This window comes from Ceratotherium simum, chromosome 15 (genome assembly GCF_057802395.1).
Source record: "Ceratotherium simum simum isolate JZ-2026a chromosome 15, ASM5780239v1, whole genome shotgun sequence".
In the NCBI taxonomy this organism is placed as follows: Eukaryota; Metazoa; Chordata; class Mammalia; order Perissodactyla; family Rhinocerotidae; genus Ceratotherium; species Ceratotherium simum.
In genome coordinates, this window is record NC_141914.1 from 30673521 (window position 1) to 30691175 (window position 17655).

General features: G+C 39.0%; 1 protein-coding gene across 4 annotated transcripts in view; it reads right to left on the reverse strand.

Annotated features, from left to right (window-relative positions):
• OPA1 (OPA1 mitochondrial dynamin like GTPase) overlaps positions 1-17448 on the reverse strand; it is an 87239-nt gene extending 69791 nt beyond the window's left edge. For 2 of the 4 annotated variants that reach the window (XM_014783079.2, XM_014783078.2), the window contains exons 1-6: positions 17252-17448; positions 6764-7082; positions 6015-6111; positions 4142-4249; positions 3589-3642; positions 2860-2927 (exon numbers count right to left, since the gene is read on the reverse strand). In XM_014783079.2, coding sequence (XP_014638565.1) covers positions 2860-2927; positions 3589-3642; positions 4142-4249; positions 6015-6111; positions 6764-7082; positions 17252-17283 — 678 coding nt within the window. In that variant the 5' untranslated portion in view covers positions 17284-17448. The remainder of the gene's footprint in view (positions 1-2859; positions 2928-3588; positions 3643-4141; positions 4250-6014; positions 6112-6763; positions 7083-17251) is intronic. The other 2 variants (XM_014783080.2, XM_004424563.3) reach the window with 1 other exon arrangement.
• Between the last annotated feature and the right edge of the window lie 207 nt (positions 17449-17655).

The window sequence follows — 17655 nt, forward strand, 5'->3', positions numbered from 1 at the left end:
ACAAATCTTTTTTTCAGTTCTAGTTGTAGAAACGTTTTTTTTTTTTCTTTTTTTGTGAGGAAGATCAGCCCTGAGCTAACCTCCATGCCAATCCTCCTCTTCTTGCTGAGGAAGACTGGCCCTGGGCTAACATCTGTGCCTATCTTCCTCCACTTTATCTGGGTCGCCGCCACAGCATGGCTTGATAAGCGGTGCGTCGGTGCGCGCCCGGGATCTGAACCTGGGCCGCCAGCAGTGGAGTGCATGCACTTAACTGCTACACCACAGAGCTGGCCCTGTAGAAATGTGTGTGTGTGTGTGTGTGTGTGTGCGCGTGCGTGCGTGCGTGTGTGTGTGTGTGTAAGATCAGCCCTGAGCTAACATCCATGCTAATCCTCCTCTTTTTGCTGAGGAAGACTGGCCCTGGGCTAACATCTATTGCCAATCCTCATCCTTTTTTTTTCCCCAAAGCCCCAGTAGATAGTTGTACGGCATAGTTGCACATCCTTCTAGTTGCTGTACCTGGGACGCGGCCTCAGCATGGCCGGAGAAGCGGTGTGTCAGTGCGCGTCTGGGATCCGAACCCCGGGCCGCCAGTAGCAGAGGGCGTGCACTTAACCGTTAAGCCACGGGGCCGGCCCTTTTATTACTACTTTTTAAAAATCTGATTCACATTTAGTTTTACATTTCTAGCAGAAATCTAGCCAGAAACTTTGGTACAAACCGGACAAGCATTAAGCTAAGGCATGACTGCTTCAAACCCTGAACACCATTTTAAATCTGGGGCTCTCAGACACCAGGCTGAACCAATCAAAAAGGTATCAGCTAAACTCTGCATTATTGTCCCTGATTATTGCCCGCATTTTCAAACTTGATTTTTAGAGTAATTTCAAAAAGTCTAAGGCTAGGCTAAGGTCTCTCCTTCCACACTAGAATAAACCATCGACTTGTAGAGAGTTTATCTGCATCTTGTCTGAATGGTTTATTATTCTTAAGTATCACAAGCCTTGAAAACATACTGCTGCATATTAACAGAATTTAAAACCACTAGTTGAGGCTGGAAATACTTTTTCTGTATAGTAAATTTTTACAATTATAGCAAATTGTAGCATTTTCTACAATTCGATTTAGCCTGTAATGAAAGCAGCTTAACTATAACTCTAGATTTAGTATTTACAACAAATAGTTGGAAATAATAATTTGTGAGTTTTTAATGGACAAGATAATCCCTGTAATTAAGAAAAAGTTAAAAAGGCATTTATCTTCAAACAAGCAAAGGAGTAAATTATAAAATAAAGCAATAAATTTACTTTCATGTCCATTGTATAAAATAAATTCTGTAAATATAATTAAATTCCTAGAGATCCATTCTCTTGCTTCCTCTATATTGCAGAGCTTCTGACCACTTATTGATTAGTCATTTATCACCTGAGCAGGATTTTAAGGGAATTATCTAAGTCAGGCTCTGAAACAGGTTTCTCATTCACCTAAGCAATCCTAGGCTATATCAGAGAAGAGCAGATGTACAGACCTCCCCTAACCTATCTAGGCAACAAGAAATCTTGTTACTCGAAAACCACACTACAGTACTTGTAACAGAGGCTCCCCCTTCCCACTAGATTAGCTCCTCTCTGCACAGTAAGTCTACCTACATTAAGGGCCAAGGCCTTGGCTCAAAAGCTGTGCATAATAGGTCAATTTCTATTTCAACTTTTCTCCAGAGTAGCATGAATAATAAAGGATGTCCCTTGGTTAAAATAATGCCAATGGAAAAGATATCAGAAAAAGTCAAGTTGAGAGACAAATACACACGCACACATATACACACACATACACATTTTGAAATATGTTTTCTCCAAAAGATCAAATTAAAAGGCAAAAGAAAAAAAAATCTCTTGAAATATAATTAAAACTTGGAATATCACGTAAAAAGTTCAACGTTGAAGGACAGGGAGAGAGATGGAAACTTACACATAGGAATTATTTTCTTCCTGCTTCTCAAATAAAGATAAAATTATTTCCCTTCAATATATTGAAACCATAATAACCTTCACTATAAAAGTTAAATATTCCATATTTAATTTAAAATGTTCATAGAATTTTTTTCCAAGATCTATTGATCTAGATATTATTTTTTAAAAACCTTTCAAGGAATCAGTTATCTTACCAATTCCGAAAGATGAAAAAAGTGAGGACTAAGAAAATGTCAGGTTAACAATGAATATAAATACAGAGCAATGTATACGTTATTTTACATCAGTAATTCTCCTAAAAACTTCCACACAGATTTTGTTAATGCATGTGTTGAAACTGACATACCCTATATAATCCCATACATAATTTTGTTGAGTATCAAACTAACAGAATCAGTTTATCCCCTAATAACCCACTTCCTATTCCCTTGATATTTCCCCTAAGTATATGCCATGAAACATTAGTCCCTAGAAGATATTTCAAGGAAAAAGGGTTCTGTTGCTAAATAAATCTGGAAAACTCTGTACACTTGACTTCTCTTGGAGATTCACAATACACAGGAGTATATTAAGGTCTGAGAAATCCTAGGGAAAAGAAAAGAAGCCTGTTTATTTTATTTTTACCAGTTTCTCCCTCACATATTTAACAACAAAAACCTTTGTTGAGGACAATCCTTGCAACTAATATTTCAAAGAACACATCTGAAGGAAATGTGTTTCTCCAATTATATTTCCAGAACGGCCACACAATATCTTGCATTTTGTACCAGGATTAGTAACAATACCTCTATGTCGCTGCTTTTATATTTGCTCCTCAGATGTTACCATTTCCAAATCTTCCAGGTAGGTCAAAACTTCTTAATATCTTTCAAGACTACCTACATGAAGAATTCGCCTTTATATTTACCTTCCTATAATGCTTGTCACTTTCAGACCCAGGATCGGTTGCTCTAAATGCGGTTTCTCCAGGTGAACCTTAAAGATAAACATGGAGTCCTTTAAATTCTCCAGTGATGTCAACAGTCTAAACTAAATTCCAAATTATGTCTAGGCAATTAAAAGGTAAATGGATTTTTTAGAGCAAAAAAAAAATCACTTTTTGGAAAAGTATGCTTATTTTAAGGAACACACTGGTAACCTATGCAGACAATTAAAAAACATTATAACACGTTTAACCTATTTTTTAAAATGTCACTGAAAATTGCAATAAAAAAATACGACAATCTTTGATAAGGATTACTTTACATGAGAGTACTTACAGTTTGGCCATATACCACTGCCATTACAGACTACATACAGTAAAAAAATAAATTTAAAATGTCAACTATGACAGGACAGATGAGACAAACTAAAATTACTTTTCATTTCAATTATCAAAAACAGATCAATTTCAAGAAAATATTTTGGTTAAGCAAACTTCCTTCTTAAAATACATATTTAGGAACTTTAGTTTTACCACAACGTAATTATTTTATTATTTCCATCTAAAGAAGAATGAATTTGCCCAATGTAGTTCTGGGTTTTAAAATTCAGCATAAGCAGCATTATAAATTTGGTCTGCAATTTTATTTGCAACTAGTTTATTAGAAGCATTTAAAAGGCATGTTAAGGTCAGCAAAAATGTCTGTTTACACACCTAACAAGAGAAGTAGGTCAGAAGCTCCTATGACTTCACTAACCAATTTGTGACCTGTGAAAAATCAGCAAAAAGGGAAATAGAAACATAAAATTTAACAGGAATGAGCAAACAAAGATGTCTGAGACCTCAGATTTATATCATGATAGGGCAGTAATTGGGCAAATACACCAGGATCAACCTTAGTAAACTCTACTCATTATGCTCCATCATAATTAAATTTGATTTTAAATCACTAAATTGGCTCTAACCAATTATGAAAAGCAAACACATAGGAAGTCTCATCTACTTGTCAAGAACAAGTGATATTTTTTCCCTCACTGACGAAAGACTAAAGCCAGGTTTAGGTTCTTGCAAATTTTCATCTTATTGGGCTAAACAAAAATTAAAATCACTGCACAAAACTTAAGTGTTAACCTTTTTTCCACAAACTTTTTTCATTTGTACAAATTGTTTTCATTCAAAAGATGGGAATAAACAAATGAATACGTCTAATTATTTTTCTTCTATGGTTCCTGATATTTTAAATGAGATCAAATAGGTCCTTCCTTACCTGTGGTGAAAAAGTCCTTCAATAAGCTGAGGTTTTCAACAATCTTGTCAAAGTCTGGTGCCAACTTTGCAAGGTCCTCTGAATTAGGAAGGGCTTTTCTAATTTTCTCTGGAGAAAACAAACAAAAAACATACATATTCTAAAAATAAAAATTTGACTATTAAAACATTCATAAAATTTAAATAATCATCATATATAAATTTAAATTAAAAAATCCATTTTTCTCCCTATTACAACTACAACTGCTACATATATCTGAAACAATGTGTTACTCTGATATTCTATAAGCCATGACACTTTTTTAAAAAGATTCACCAAACATATGGCTTAGATGGATACTTTTGATTTATAAGTTAAATGCCTTGAGACAGAAGCACTGGGTTAACAATGTTAACACTGGACTAGAATCAGAAGTCCTTTCTGGGAGGAAATCACAGCAAAGAGGCAAAGGATCAAAGAAAAAAGAGAAAAACATCACTTACAGCACCTAGCCTGAACTAAAAAAATGTGATAAAAACCCAGTTCAAGTTCAAGAACAGAATTCCATTCCTTTTCTCCTTCCTTTCTTAGTCTCTAAGAAGATTTATATGTGTTACCAACTGGAAACAAATGGCTAAGAGCCCAATACAAGCTTTTATTTTATTTTTGCTAGCTTTATTTATAGAATGGTCAAAGTATTTATTTTTGTTTAGAAACACTCAACAAATTTGTCAAAGTCTGGTACAACTTTACAGCATCTCCTGAATTAGAAAAGGCCTTTCTAATTTTCTCTGAAAAAGACCAGAACACATAAATATTCTCAAAATAAGAATATGTCAGGTATTATTCTAAGTGCTATAAGAGCATTAACTTGTTTAATCTTCAATAGTAACTCTACAAAATAGCTATCATCAACCCCATTTTACAGACGAGGAACTGAGGCACAGAGGTGATGGAACTGGACCCGAGCACACAGCAAAGAAGTGGGAGAGTCAGGGGTTTAAGCCTAGGCAGTCTAGCTTCAGAATCCAGGCTCTCAGCCACTACACTGTGGTATTGGCAAAAAAAAAATTAGCTCTCCTCATGAATATTAGATAAATAATTTGAAAGAGTGCTTTTCCTGCAAATGCCTTTGTCAATGCAGCATGGTTTATCTTTAAGAAAGTATCGTGAATAAGTGCATGTAGAGATTAATTCCACCCCCATATACGCCTAAACTAAGAAATTAGACAAAGTCTAAAAAAACAGACTGAGGAAAATAATTTCATCCAAAAATAAAAAAACAATAAAAAAGATCACCACGACTTACTGGCAATCACAGCTATCAAATACACTTTTTTCTCATCCACCTCTTATTAGAAAAGGGGGACAGTGGCTGACAATGGGGAGAAATTACTCTGGACACTAGTAGATTTTTAAGGAACCTGGTTACAAAAAATAGAGGTAACCAAGGTATCCAATCAAAAAGAGCTAGTTAGGTGGGTCATGATTCATCTGTTCTGGGTGACACACAACACTGAACACGATGCTTGGGAAGGCCGCTTGGCAGTATGGAAAATGCTGACAAATGTGTATAGCAGCAAAAGACAAGATACCGAAGTATATGTTCACTATGACCATATAATTTTTAAAAAGGAAACTAAAATATTAACCACATACACAGAATAGGTACAATTAGAAAATGCTCCATATGGAAAGCAGCAGCTGTGTTCAAGTGATGGACTAGTGAATATCTTTTTCCTTACAAATTTTTTCTTTGATATTCTATTATTTTTATCATTAAAATAAAACTGCTAAACATTAAACTCATGAGTTAAAAAACTATCTCCACACAACTATTTCTTTTTCCTAAATATATGACCAAAAAAAGTATTTTAATATTGATGATACAAACCTAAATCAATATACTCATCAATCTCCCACACGATGTCAGGCACAATCCATTTATAGTCACTAAGGTCAGGTATCATATCTTTCCACTGATCGAAAGTCTAAAAGATAAGAAAGAATGCCAATCAAATGCTCTGAATGTCATATAAAAATACCAAGAAAAACTATTTTAATTTATTTAATTAAAACATGCTAATCTACTAAGAACGATGTATTATGTTCAAAACTTTGAGAAACAAAGCAGCCTCAGCTCTTCTAAAAACAAATTAGGCAAGTATATAAAACATGCAAACGTTCCCTTACTAAATATGGAAAATGTAAAAATTCAAAATATACTCCTATTTCAAACAGGTTTCATGATTTGCCTTTAAACGACACTGTGGAAGAGAAGGAAGGCAGACCAAGGGTTAGGACCTTGTCTGTGGTCCCAGAGCTGCCAAGAAGGGGTGCGTGAGCAAGCCACTTAACTTTCCTGTCGGTGCTACTAAATGGCAAAGCTGAAAATCAAACCTGCGTGCTCTCACTCCCAGTCCAGTGCTCCCTCCCCTAGGCCATTTTTATCTCCTACAATTATAGCTAAAATTCAGATGTTCCTATCAGCATCATAAGACAATTTAACACATAGTAGAGACACAATAAATGTTTGAACATCCAATTATATTCTACTGCACTAAAGAAAAATGATTTACACTATAAAACCTTAAAATAATCATGCTGGAGTAATTGGAAATGTAGTAGGAAAGTTAAACTCACCTTTTTGGCTGTATAGCCACCCCCAACGGCAGATCCTAGTATGAGATATCGAAGTTTTAAGAGTCTTGCAGCTAATCTCGCTGGCCAAAAATTCCTGCGGGGCTGGTAGCCATATTTAATTGGAGAAAGTTTCAATTTACGTAAAGGAAGGTTAGTTAGAGAGGAGAACTGCTGAAACGATGTCCTGAGTTGGGGTCTTTGAAGCTTTAAGGTAGGATGATGTGAATGATAGATACTTCGGGAAACCAGATGCAGTTTCTGTAGTGATAAGCTTCCTTTCATTCCAGAGCTATGTTTCACTAAGGACTGGCAGACTTCACTGAAAGAAAAACAGTATGGGAGAAAGATCAGACAGGGTACCAACGCAAAGGTAGTGATACAGAAAGAGCAATATACTACAGGGAAAGCACGTGGGACCAACCACACTATGTCACTCAATAGCTCACAGTTATAACCATTTACCAGGCACTCCCGCAGCATGCGCAACCTCATTTAAGCCTTTTAATAATCCTATGATGAAAGTACTAGTCCTATTCCCATTTTACCAACGAGGAAAAGGTGGCACAGAGACATAAGCAACTTGCCTAAGTGCACACCGATAGAAGAAGTAAAGGTGGGACTCTAGAGCCTGTTCTCTGATTTACCGTACATGGGCTATGATCCTGGGCCCAGGAATTGACATTGGAAAGAAAAAGGTGGGGACTTATTTTATTAACTACTATTCACTGTAAGTAAAAGCTGAAACAAAATGCATGCAAACTTTTGCTTTCAAGCACAAAAATTCCAGCAGTTTAGAACAGCTGTTCTTTGCCCTCTCATCTATGGCTCATAATCCTGAGATAGCCCAGGGATGGAAATTAAGGAAAAATCATTAACATCCTCAGGCACCTGGCTCCCCAGAAAAGTGAAAGTAGCAAAAACAAAAAAACAAAAAGAGAACAGAATCTAAATGTGCACATTACTGTCTGAGCTCTTCCCTCTTTTTCCTGGCAGAGAATGAAAGTATACCACCACCAAGCATATGCCTGATTTATCTTATTCAACACACATTCATAGAGCTTACTATGGGCCAGGCCTGGTTCTAAGCATCTTTAAAATATTAACTCATTTAATTACACAGGACTAGAAACTTCTTAAGTAAAAGGAACCAAAGAACACAGAACAATGTTGTGAAGAAGGATAGTGGGGTGAAAAGCGGTACCTAAGTGCCAGGTGTTATGCTAGACGTTTTCACAAATGCTACCATTTACCCTCAGAAAAACCCAGTAAGGTAACTATCCTTATTTTACCAATTTGCTTTTTAAACTGTGTCTTGCCTAAGGTAGAATGACTAGTAAATGCAAGAAGAGGGACTGAAACTCAGGTCAGTCTGACAATACAGGCCAAATTCCTTCTACAAGAGATACCAGTGGGTAGAGTGCGGGAAGCAGTAGATGCATAAACAAGTGCAGCCCCAGAGAGGAGGCTGAGGTGACATTCTGGAGCACCTGCTCTGGAACCCTGAAGATAACACTGGGCCTTGCTCTGATTCAAAACTCTATAGGAACCCTCCAACTTAGGAAACCTGAGAAAAATGGGACTTAATAGTAGGAGAAAAACACACTGCAGGTTTAGGCACACTGCTCATTTACAATTCTAAATGTAAGGGTCATTCTGGTCCCCAAGACATTTATCTTCTTTTTAGAAGTTGGTAAACATTCTGTACATTTTTTTAAAGCTCTGCTTCCAAGATAAATCATAATTTCCCTCATCTTATAGAAAGTTTCTGTCTTCTTTTATTAACCAGGAAATTAAATTCACCTGACCTCAAACTCAGCAACTATAAAAAGCAAGGTCATCCTAGCCTCAAAATGGACTCTGCCCCAGTGATCATACACACGTGAAAATTAATAACAAATGCCTCCATGTCAAAGGAGCAGTAGAGACAGTTAAGTGGTACAAGAGTTCACAGGGAAGCAAGCTTCATTGCTTACTAGCTGTGCAATCAAGGGCAAATTATAAATTTACCAAACCCTCAGTTTTTTAATTTGTTAAAATGAGATAACAGCTACATCAGAGAGTTACTGTCAATAATCACTAATTCAAGTATTTTACTCTCGGATCATAATCCCCTTTGACTACAACAATCTTTGACCCTATTGAGACAACCACATTATTGATACTTCTATCTTCTCCTTATCTATTAGTCTCCATCTTATCTATTTACCCACTTACCCACCTTAGAATTCCCTCATCCACAGTTTCAATAACTTTTCTGCAAATACTCTAGATGCCCTTGGTCTCTGGCTTTTTGTTTCACTTGTCTGGCAAAAAACAAACCCTGGATGAACCTTATTATCACTTTTCTCCCTGCCTGTACCAAGGAAATGAAGCACTACTGAAGAAAATCACACCCAACTGGACAGACACCTCACCGAGGCCCTCAAGACTGCGTGACAATCTTACTTCACCTCTCTTATCAATTCATTCTTCCACTCCCCGCTAGGACTATTTCAGATGTTCTCCATTCCCCTCTGACCTCCCACATCTCCCCATCCTTCCTCCAACCCTCAGTAGATGACCTTGCTCCCAACTTCATGGAGAAAATGGAAGTCATCAGAGGAAACATGCTGTTCACCTACTGCATCTACACCCTCCTCTTCTAGCTCCCCCTCTTCCCACAACCCCTGTAAGATTACGCAAGTAGTCCTCCTCCCTTTAAAGGCGAATCTCTCTGTTCGAAATTCTCTTTCCTCCTGCCTTTTCAGGGATCACTATTAAAGTCTCTCTCATCTTAAAGGAGAGAGGGAAAAAGACCCTATTGCCCTGCTCTCACTAATCTATGAAAAGCCAAACCAACCTGATTTCCATTTGTGTGTCACTTTAGTAAACAGCTCTTAACAAGTGCCCAGGCGGCTTCCAAAGGGCATTTGTTTTTTCAATTCTCATTCTACCTCTCTCAGCGATATTTGACAGTGTTGACACCTCCTCACTGTAGGAACCCTCTCTTCCCTGGGCAGTCTCTAGCTTACTCGTACCTCACTGGCCACTCCGTTTCAGTCACCTCCTTCCCAACTATCTTTTATTTTTTATTTTATTTTTTTTACTGCAGTAACAATAGCTTATAACATTGTATAAATTTCAGGTTTACATCATTATACTTCTATATCTGCATAGACTACATCATGTTCACCACCCAAAGACTAATTACAATCCATCACCACACACATGTGCCTAATCATTCCTTTCGCCCCCCTCCCTCCACCCTTCCCCTTCCCCACCACCAATCCACTCACTGTTGGGAGTTATCAGGCTTAGATCTAAACCCACTTCTCTTCTTACTCTACACACTCTTGCTAGGCAATCTTATCCACATCCATTTCCTCAATTACCATCTATATACCCATGTTCTCACATTTATGTCTAATACAAATAGTTAAGTTCCAGATCCTTGTGTCCAACTGCCTCCTCAACATCAGCACTTAGACGTCAATAAAGCACCTCAAATTCAAGATGTCCAAAACCACGCCAGCTCTCCTTCTCCTCCCCCAAGCCCTGCCCCTCCTCCAGTACTCCCTCTCTCAGGGAATGGCACGAGCACCTATCCAGTTACATAAGCCACGAACTTGGGGATCACGCTCGATAGCTCCCTCACCCTCAAGGTCTGTGAATTCTACTTCCAACAGAGATCTCAAATCTTCCACTTCTCCCATCTCCACTACCACCATTCCTTACCTGGGCTGCTACAACAGTATGTATGTACCAAGGTGTTCTCCACACCACAACCAGAGCACTCTTCTGAAATGTAAATCTGATCACTGTCACTCACCTGCATAAATCTCTTACATGTCTCCCCCTGCATTTAGAATAAAATCCAAATTCCCGGTCTACGAAGCCCTACATAAGCCTGGTCCCTGCCTTTCTCCCTCACATCCGAGCTCCGCCCAGACCAGTTTTCATCTAGTTCCTTGATTGTGCCATACTCCTTCCCACTTCAAGGCTTTGATACCCACTGTTCTTGGACAAACTCTTCTACCTACTTAACTCCTGTTACTCCTGTTAACTCCTGTCACAAGTGGTTTCACTTCAAGCATTCTCTTCTCTCCCTGAACCTTTACTGTAATTCAACTGCCCCTGCTACAGTTCTTGGCTCCCTGTACTTTTTCTTCAGTGCTTATAAAATTTGTATTACATAATACAGGCATATCTCACTTTATTGCATGTCACTTTATTGCACTTCACTGATACTGTGTTTCTCATAAATTGAAGATTTGTGGCAACACTGCATTGAGCAAGTCTATTGGCGCCATTTTTCCAACAGCATTTGCTCACTTCATGTCCCTGTGTCACATTTTGGTAATTTTCGCAATATTTCAAACTTGTTCATTATTACTGTATTTGCTATGGTGATCTGTGATCAGTGATCTTTGATACTCCTATTGTAATTGTTTTGGGGCACCACAAACCACACCCATATAAGATGGAGAACTTGATAAATGTTGTGTGTGTTTTGACTGCTCCCCCATCTCTCTCCCTCTCCTCAGGCCTCTCTGTTCCCTGAGACACAACAATATTGAAATTAGGCCAATGAATAACCTTACAATGGCCTCTAAGTGTTCGAGCGAAAGGAAGAGTTGCACGTCTCTCCCTTTAAAGCAGAAGCTAGAAATGATTAAGCTTAGTGAGGAGGGCATGTTGACAGCCGAGGCAGGCCGAAAGCTAGGCCTCTTATGCAAAACAGTTAGCCAAGTTGTGAATGCAAAGGAAAAGTTCTTGAAGGAAATTAAAAGTGCTACTCCAGTGAACACACAAATGATAAGAAAGAGAAACAGCCTTGTTGCTGATATGCAGAAAGTTTTAGTGGTCTAGATAGAAGATCAAACCAGCCACAACATTTCCTTGCCAAAGCCTAATTCAGAGCAAGGCCCTAATTCTCTTCAATTCTGTGAAGCCTGAAAGAGATGAGGAAGCTGCAGAAGAAAAGTTTAAAGCTAGCAGAGGTTGGTTCATGAGGTTTAAGGAAAGAAGCCATTTCCATAACATAAAAGTGCGAGGTGAAGCAGCAAGGGCTGAAATAGAAGCTATAGCAAGTTATCCAGAAGATCTAGCTAAGATAATCAAGGTGGCTACACTAAACAACAGATTTTCAATGTAGACAAAACAGTCCAATATTGGAAGAAGACGTCATCCAGGAGTCAATGCCTGGCTTCAAAGCTTCAGAGGACAGGCCTGACTCTTGTGAGGCGCTAATGCAGCTGGTGACATTAAAATGAAGCCAATGTTCATTTACCATTCTGAAAGTCCTAGGGCCCTTAAGAATTATATTAAATCTACTCTGCCTGTGCTCTATGAATGGAAAAACAAAGAATGGATGACAGCACATCTGTTTACAACATGGTCTACTGAACATTTTAAGCCCACTGTTGAGACCTACTGCTCAGAAAAGATTCCTTTCAAAGTACTACTGCTCATCGACAATGTACCTGGTCACTCAAGCCCTCTGATGGAGATGTACAACGAGATTAATGTTGTTTTCATGCCTGCTAATACAACATCCATTTTGTAACCCATGGATCAGGGAGTAATTTCAACTTTCAAATCTTATTATTTAAGAAATACATTTCATAAGGCTATAGCTGCCATCGATAGTGATTCCTCTGATGGATCTGGGCAAGGTAAATTGAAAACCTTCTAGAAAAGATTCACCATTCTAGATGCCATTAAGAACACTCGTGATTCACAGGCAAAGCTCAAAATATCAACATTAACAGGAGTTTGGAAGAAGTTGATTCCAACGCTCACGGATGACTTTGAGGGGTTCAAGACTTCAGTGGAGGAAGTAACTGCAGATGTGGTGGAAACAGCAAGAGAACTTGAATTAGAAGTGGAGCCTGAAGATGTGACTGAATTGCTGCAATCTCATGACAAAACTTTAACAGATGAGGAGTTGCTTCTTATGGATGAGCAAAGAAAGTGGTTTCTTGAGATGGAATCCACTCCTAGTAAAGATGATATGAAGGCTGTTGAAATGACCACAAAGTATTTAGAATATTAAATAAATTTAATTGATAAAGCAGCAGCAGGGTTTGAGAGGACTGACTCCAATTTTGAAAGTTCTGCTGTGGGTAAAATGCTATCAAACAGCATCACATACTACAGAGAAATTGTTGATGAAAGGAAGAGTCCATCAAGGCAGCAAACTTCACTGATGTCTTATCTTAAGAAATTGTCACAGCCACCCCAACCTTCAGCAACCACCACCCTGATCAGTCAGCAGCCATCGACATCAAGGCAAGACCCTCCACCAACAAAAAAATTAGGACTGGCTGAAGGCTCAGATGATAGTTAGCATTTCTTAGCAATAGTATTTTTTAATTAAGGAGTGTACATTGTTTTTTAAACATAATGCTACTGAACACTTAGACTACAGTACAGTGTAAACAACTTTTATATGTACTGGGAAACCAAAAAATTCACGTGACTCGCTTTATTGTGATATTTGCTTTATTGCGGTGGTCTGGAACTGAAGCTGCAATATCTCTGAAGTATGCCTGTAGTGTCATTATTGAATTAATGTTTGTCTCTACCAGCAAACTGCAATCTTCATAAGGCCAGGATCCTATTTTGCTTACCATTGTATTTCTAAAGCCTAGCCCATCAATTGCACTAACCACCACTAATGTATGAATGAATAGTCTTTTAACCCTCAAAAGTTATTTGCTTTTTTAGAACGAGTTAAACCAGGGGCCAGCCCCATTGCGTAGTGGTTGGGTTGGCTGCGCTCCGCTTTGGCGGCCCGGGGTTTGGGGGTTCAGACCTACGTCCCTTCTCAGCCATGCTGTGGCGGCAACCCACATACAAAGTAGAGGAAGACTGGCACAGATGTTAGCTCAGGGCTCATCTTCCTCAAGCAAAAGAAAAGAGGAAGATTGGTAGCAGATGTTAGCTCAGGGCGAATCTTCCTCAAAACAAAAAAAAAGGAGTTAAACCAAATATATATCCAAACAACTGAACCCAGGCCTGAGTGGTCATATCCCTAAGATGTTTTGGCTTTTTATTACTTCTTTCCTCTTTTACTTCTAAACTCCTAAAATTCCTCTTCCCACAATGGTGGCAGCAATAGCTGTGGGTGGGGGCAGGGGCAGGGATAGACCGTATGGTAGTCCAAGTCAGGAACCACACGTAAAATGTTCTTCAATTAGTCCCCTGGTAGAAGACAACTGACTCAAGGCAAAATCCTAGTACGTGGAAGGGTATCTTCAAGAATTACTTCTAGAGCTTCTAATTCACGATGGTGCTCATATAGGAGAGACTATTTCTCAGAACAGGGTCCTCTTGAGACACAAGTAAGAGAGTGAAAAGAAGAGAAGAAATTGAGATTTACTGAAGCACCATCTGGGGAAAGGCTGTTTGGGTCACTCTCCGCCCCATTCCAATGTAGCTAAGTGTCAGCAGCAACACTTGCCCCTAGGCTGAGCAATCTGGCAGGGAAGAGCTAAGGCCCCAGAGTGTGTGTATATGTGTGTGTGTGTGTGGGGGGGGGTTCTTCCCAGAGTGAACCCCAACAATACTGACATTCGTAACAAGATCAGATGACCTGCCCATTCTCTAAAAGCCCTAAAATGAAGCCTGCTGGATTTACATCATACACCTAAAACAGTCTGCTAAGTCAGCCTTCTCTTCAGGGGTAACCCACACAAGGCATCTATGTCAATCATTAGTCCTTCATGGTTAAATATGATTAGATAACCAGACTCTTGTAGAAAACCAGAAATGAGGACCAAGATAAACAACATTATTAATCCTAGAAAAAGCAGAGATCTGAACTTCTAATTAATATTCTCAGGAGGCTTTCTAAAGGTATTGTAGATATAAAATAAAAGCAGATTGTTATTAAAAATAGCAACCAAAGAACAATGCAAAATTTTAGAATTAAACATGTCTGTTAAGAGTTTAATAAATGTTAAAAAGGAGTTCGTGGAAATTAAAGCTGTAATGGCCAATATAAAAAAAAAAAAAGAATAGCAACACCAGAAAATGAATTAAGGAAATTCTCTGAATTTAGAACATAAAAAAGGTGGAAAAAGAGAAAAGTTAAGTGACTCAGAGAAATGGCATCCAAAGTGGGGGTGGGGGGCAGGGTGTGGGTGTGTGTGTGGAATGAATCCCAAACGATGCACAAAATGATCCACTGGGATTCAGAAAGAAAGTACCAAAGCTTCTAGATAGACTATTTTTTGTATCTCATCCTTCAAGATTATGCTAACATAGATGTATAATGTAAATAATTAGTACAGAGGTACATACGTATATAATTTAAAAATAAGTGTGCATATACACATTTTGTTTTACATGCATACTTTTGTTTTTACCAGTTGATGGGTACAGATCATATTTTGGAAATCACAAACATACAGGATCAATCTAAGACCAATATTCATCTAAAAAGAAAAAGAACGGGAAAAATGAAAGGAAGAAAATAAAGAAATCAAAGAAAAACTTCCCAGAACTAAAGATTCTTTTTAACAGAAAGGCCCACAGAGTACCAAGCCAGATGAGTAGAGAGGAAAAAGACCCACACCTGGATAAAGCCTTGAGCAATTTAAGCTAAGGCCAAGATCCTAAAAGCTTCCAAGAAGGGAAAAACAGGATACATACAAACACGCAACAATCAGATTGTCTTGATAGTTTGTATTAGTAACAAAGGATACCAGAAAAAAATGTAGTAATGCCTTCATAGTTTTGAAAGAAAAAGATTTTGAATATAGACTTCTGTATTCAGCCAAACTAAAAATCAAATGTGATGCAAAACAAGTCTTTTTTTCCCCCAGAAATCATCTCTCAACTACCATCTCTTTTACCCTATATATGGTTACATAATATGTAATTCTTTTTTCAATCATTTTACATTTATTGCACTTAAACAAATGTTGGTCATTGGTCTTTTTACATGTCTATGAGCATGTATTGGATATGCCAAAAAATGTTTATGTTCTCATCTATTAAAAAATAGGAATTTAAATGTACTCCTTCAGAACATGCAGAGGAACTACAGCAAAAGACAAATTCCAGAGCTTGGGGCTTCTGACCTTCCACATCTCTACTTCTGCAGGTACCTAAACTGTGCTATCAATATAAGACAGTGTTAAGCCATGATTCTATGGCATCCTTAGTAACTTTAGAAACAATTTAGGCCAACAGCATATAATTGAATAAACAAGTATCAGTTATCAATCAGTTTGTTTTTAAACTCAATTTTTAAAGTTTTTCCTATATATCTTACTTGCTCCGAAGTATGCTAGTTTCTGCAATCTTTTCTCTTTTTTATTTAAAGAAAATTAGATATGTTTCCGCAGTAAACACTGAGGAGTAGAAATAAAAAGGTTGTAAATACCTTACTTCAGTACTAAGGACTGTGGATTTACTCATAAATTAAAATTCCATGGGATTAGAAATAATTCATTATTCTAGTTGACTCAAACTATAACTACTGTATGCCATCCAGTTCTGAATTTAGACTCAAGTTAACCTTCATAAAACGGATTCCATTCCTTATAAACACCAGAAATTATCTACACCATTTAAAACGTTCCGAAAAAAATTCAAGACAGGTGTCTAGAGGTTAATTCAGGAAAACCACGTTTTTCCAACCTTGAATGATGCATATTACTTCTTATCAAATGCCTGCAACAATGAGTTAAACCTGAAAGCATCTAAAGATATTAGAACACAACTACGTGTAAAGATAAAGTAAAATTTAATCATATTAAAATGCATATAGTAACCCATAGAAATGAAAAGACTTCTACGATTTTTCTTCTTAGGATTACACCAGGCCAGGACAACAGTAACAGTGTGATTAGAAAGATGGTGCCACATTCACCAGTTGGTATCCAAAAGCAGGTCCCCCTCCTTAAACATTCTAAAAAGCTGCTATTAAGAGGGTATCTCTAATCACCATCTCTGACACCGTATGCGTCACTGCTCCAGATCTGACTCCAAATCACGTTCACTCAGCGGACTAGGGAAAGAGACAGAGTCCCTTTCACCCCAGGAGACGAGCGAGAGTACCTGCAAGAGCAATGTACGCCTGGCGTGGAGGGAGAAGATCAAGACTGTGCGAGTTAAGAGAGACGCAGAGGCGGTGACACATGGATAGAGCCAGAGACCAGGGAGGGAGAGGGCAAAAACAAGAAGCAACCAGAGACGGAGATAACAGCAAGGACAGAAGGGTGAAAGGGGCAGGGACAAAAGGACAATAGAGACAGGCCAAGACTGAAAGGCGCCCAGAATCTTCGAGTGGCACAGAACAGGGATAAGGGCCAGTACTGGAACCGGCACCTCAGGTAAGCCCAACCAGGGCTCCTGTCACTCCAGGTCCTGAAAAATATCCCGGAATCCTCCAACCGCCTTCCACCTGGCCTGAGAGTTATCTGCACATTCTGGAGGTAGTGATGGGACAACCGGAGGCCTCAGAAATAACGGAGCCAAGTCAGAGCCCGCACTCACCAGGCCACGGCGGCCCGGCGTAGTCGCCACATCCCGCCGGCGAGGAGGTCACACAGGCGCCGAGACGGCCACGCCGGAGCCCCGGTGTCAGCTCCAGTCCGGCTCCCGTTCCAAGGATGACCCAGGAAGAGGCGCTCGGCAACAAGGGCACAGTGCAGCCACTGCGGCCCTCTCAATGGCGCATGGACTTCCGCGAGAGCCCGCCCGGCACCCGTACTCAGTCCGTCAAGAAAACCACCACCCCGCCCTTTCTAGGCGGGCAGCGCAAACGGTCCGTGGAGGACTCGCGCATGCGCTCAGAGCCTCTAGAGAGGCCAGATATATTCCTCCTGCCCGCACCCCGCCCCGCCCTCTTTGTTTCCGGGTTGTAGTTCTGAGTTCGTGCCTCCCAAGTTCAAGACTTG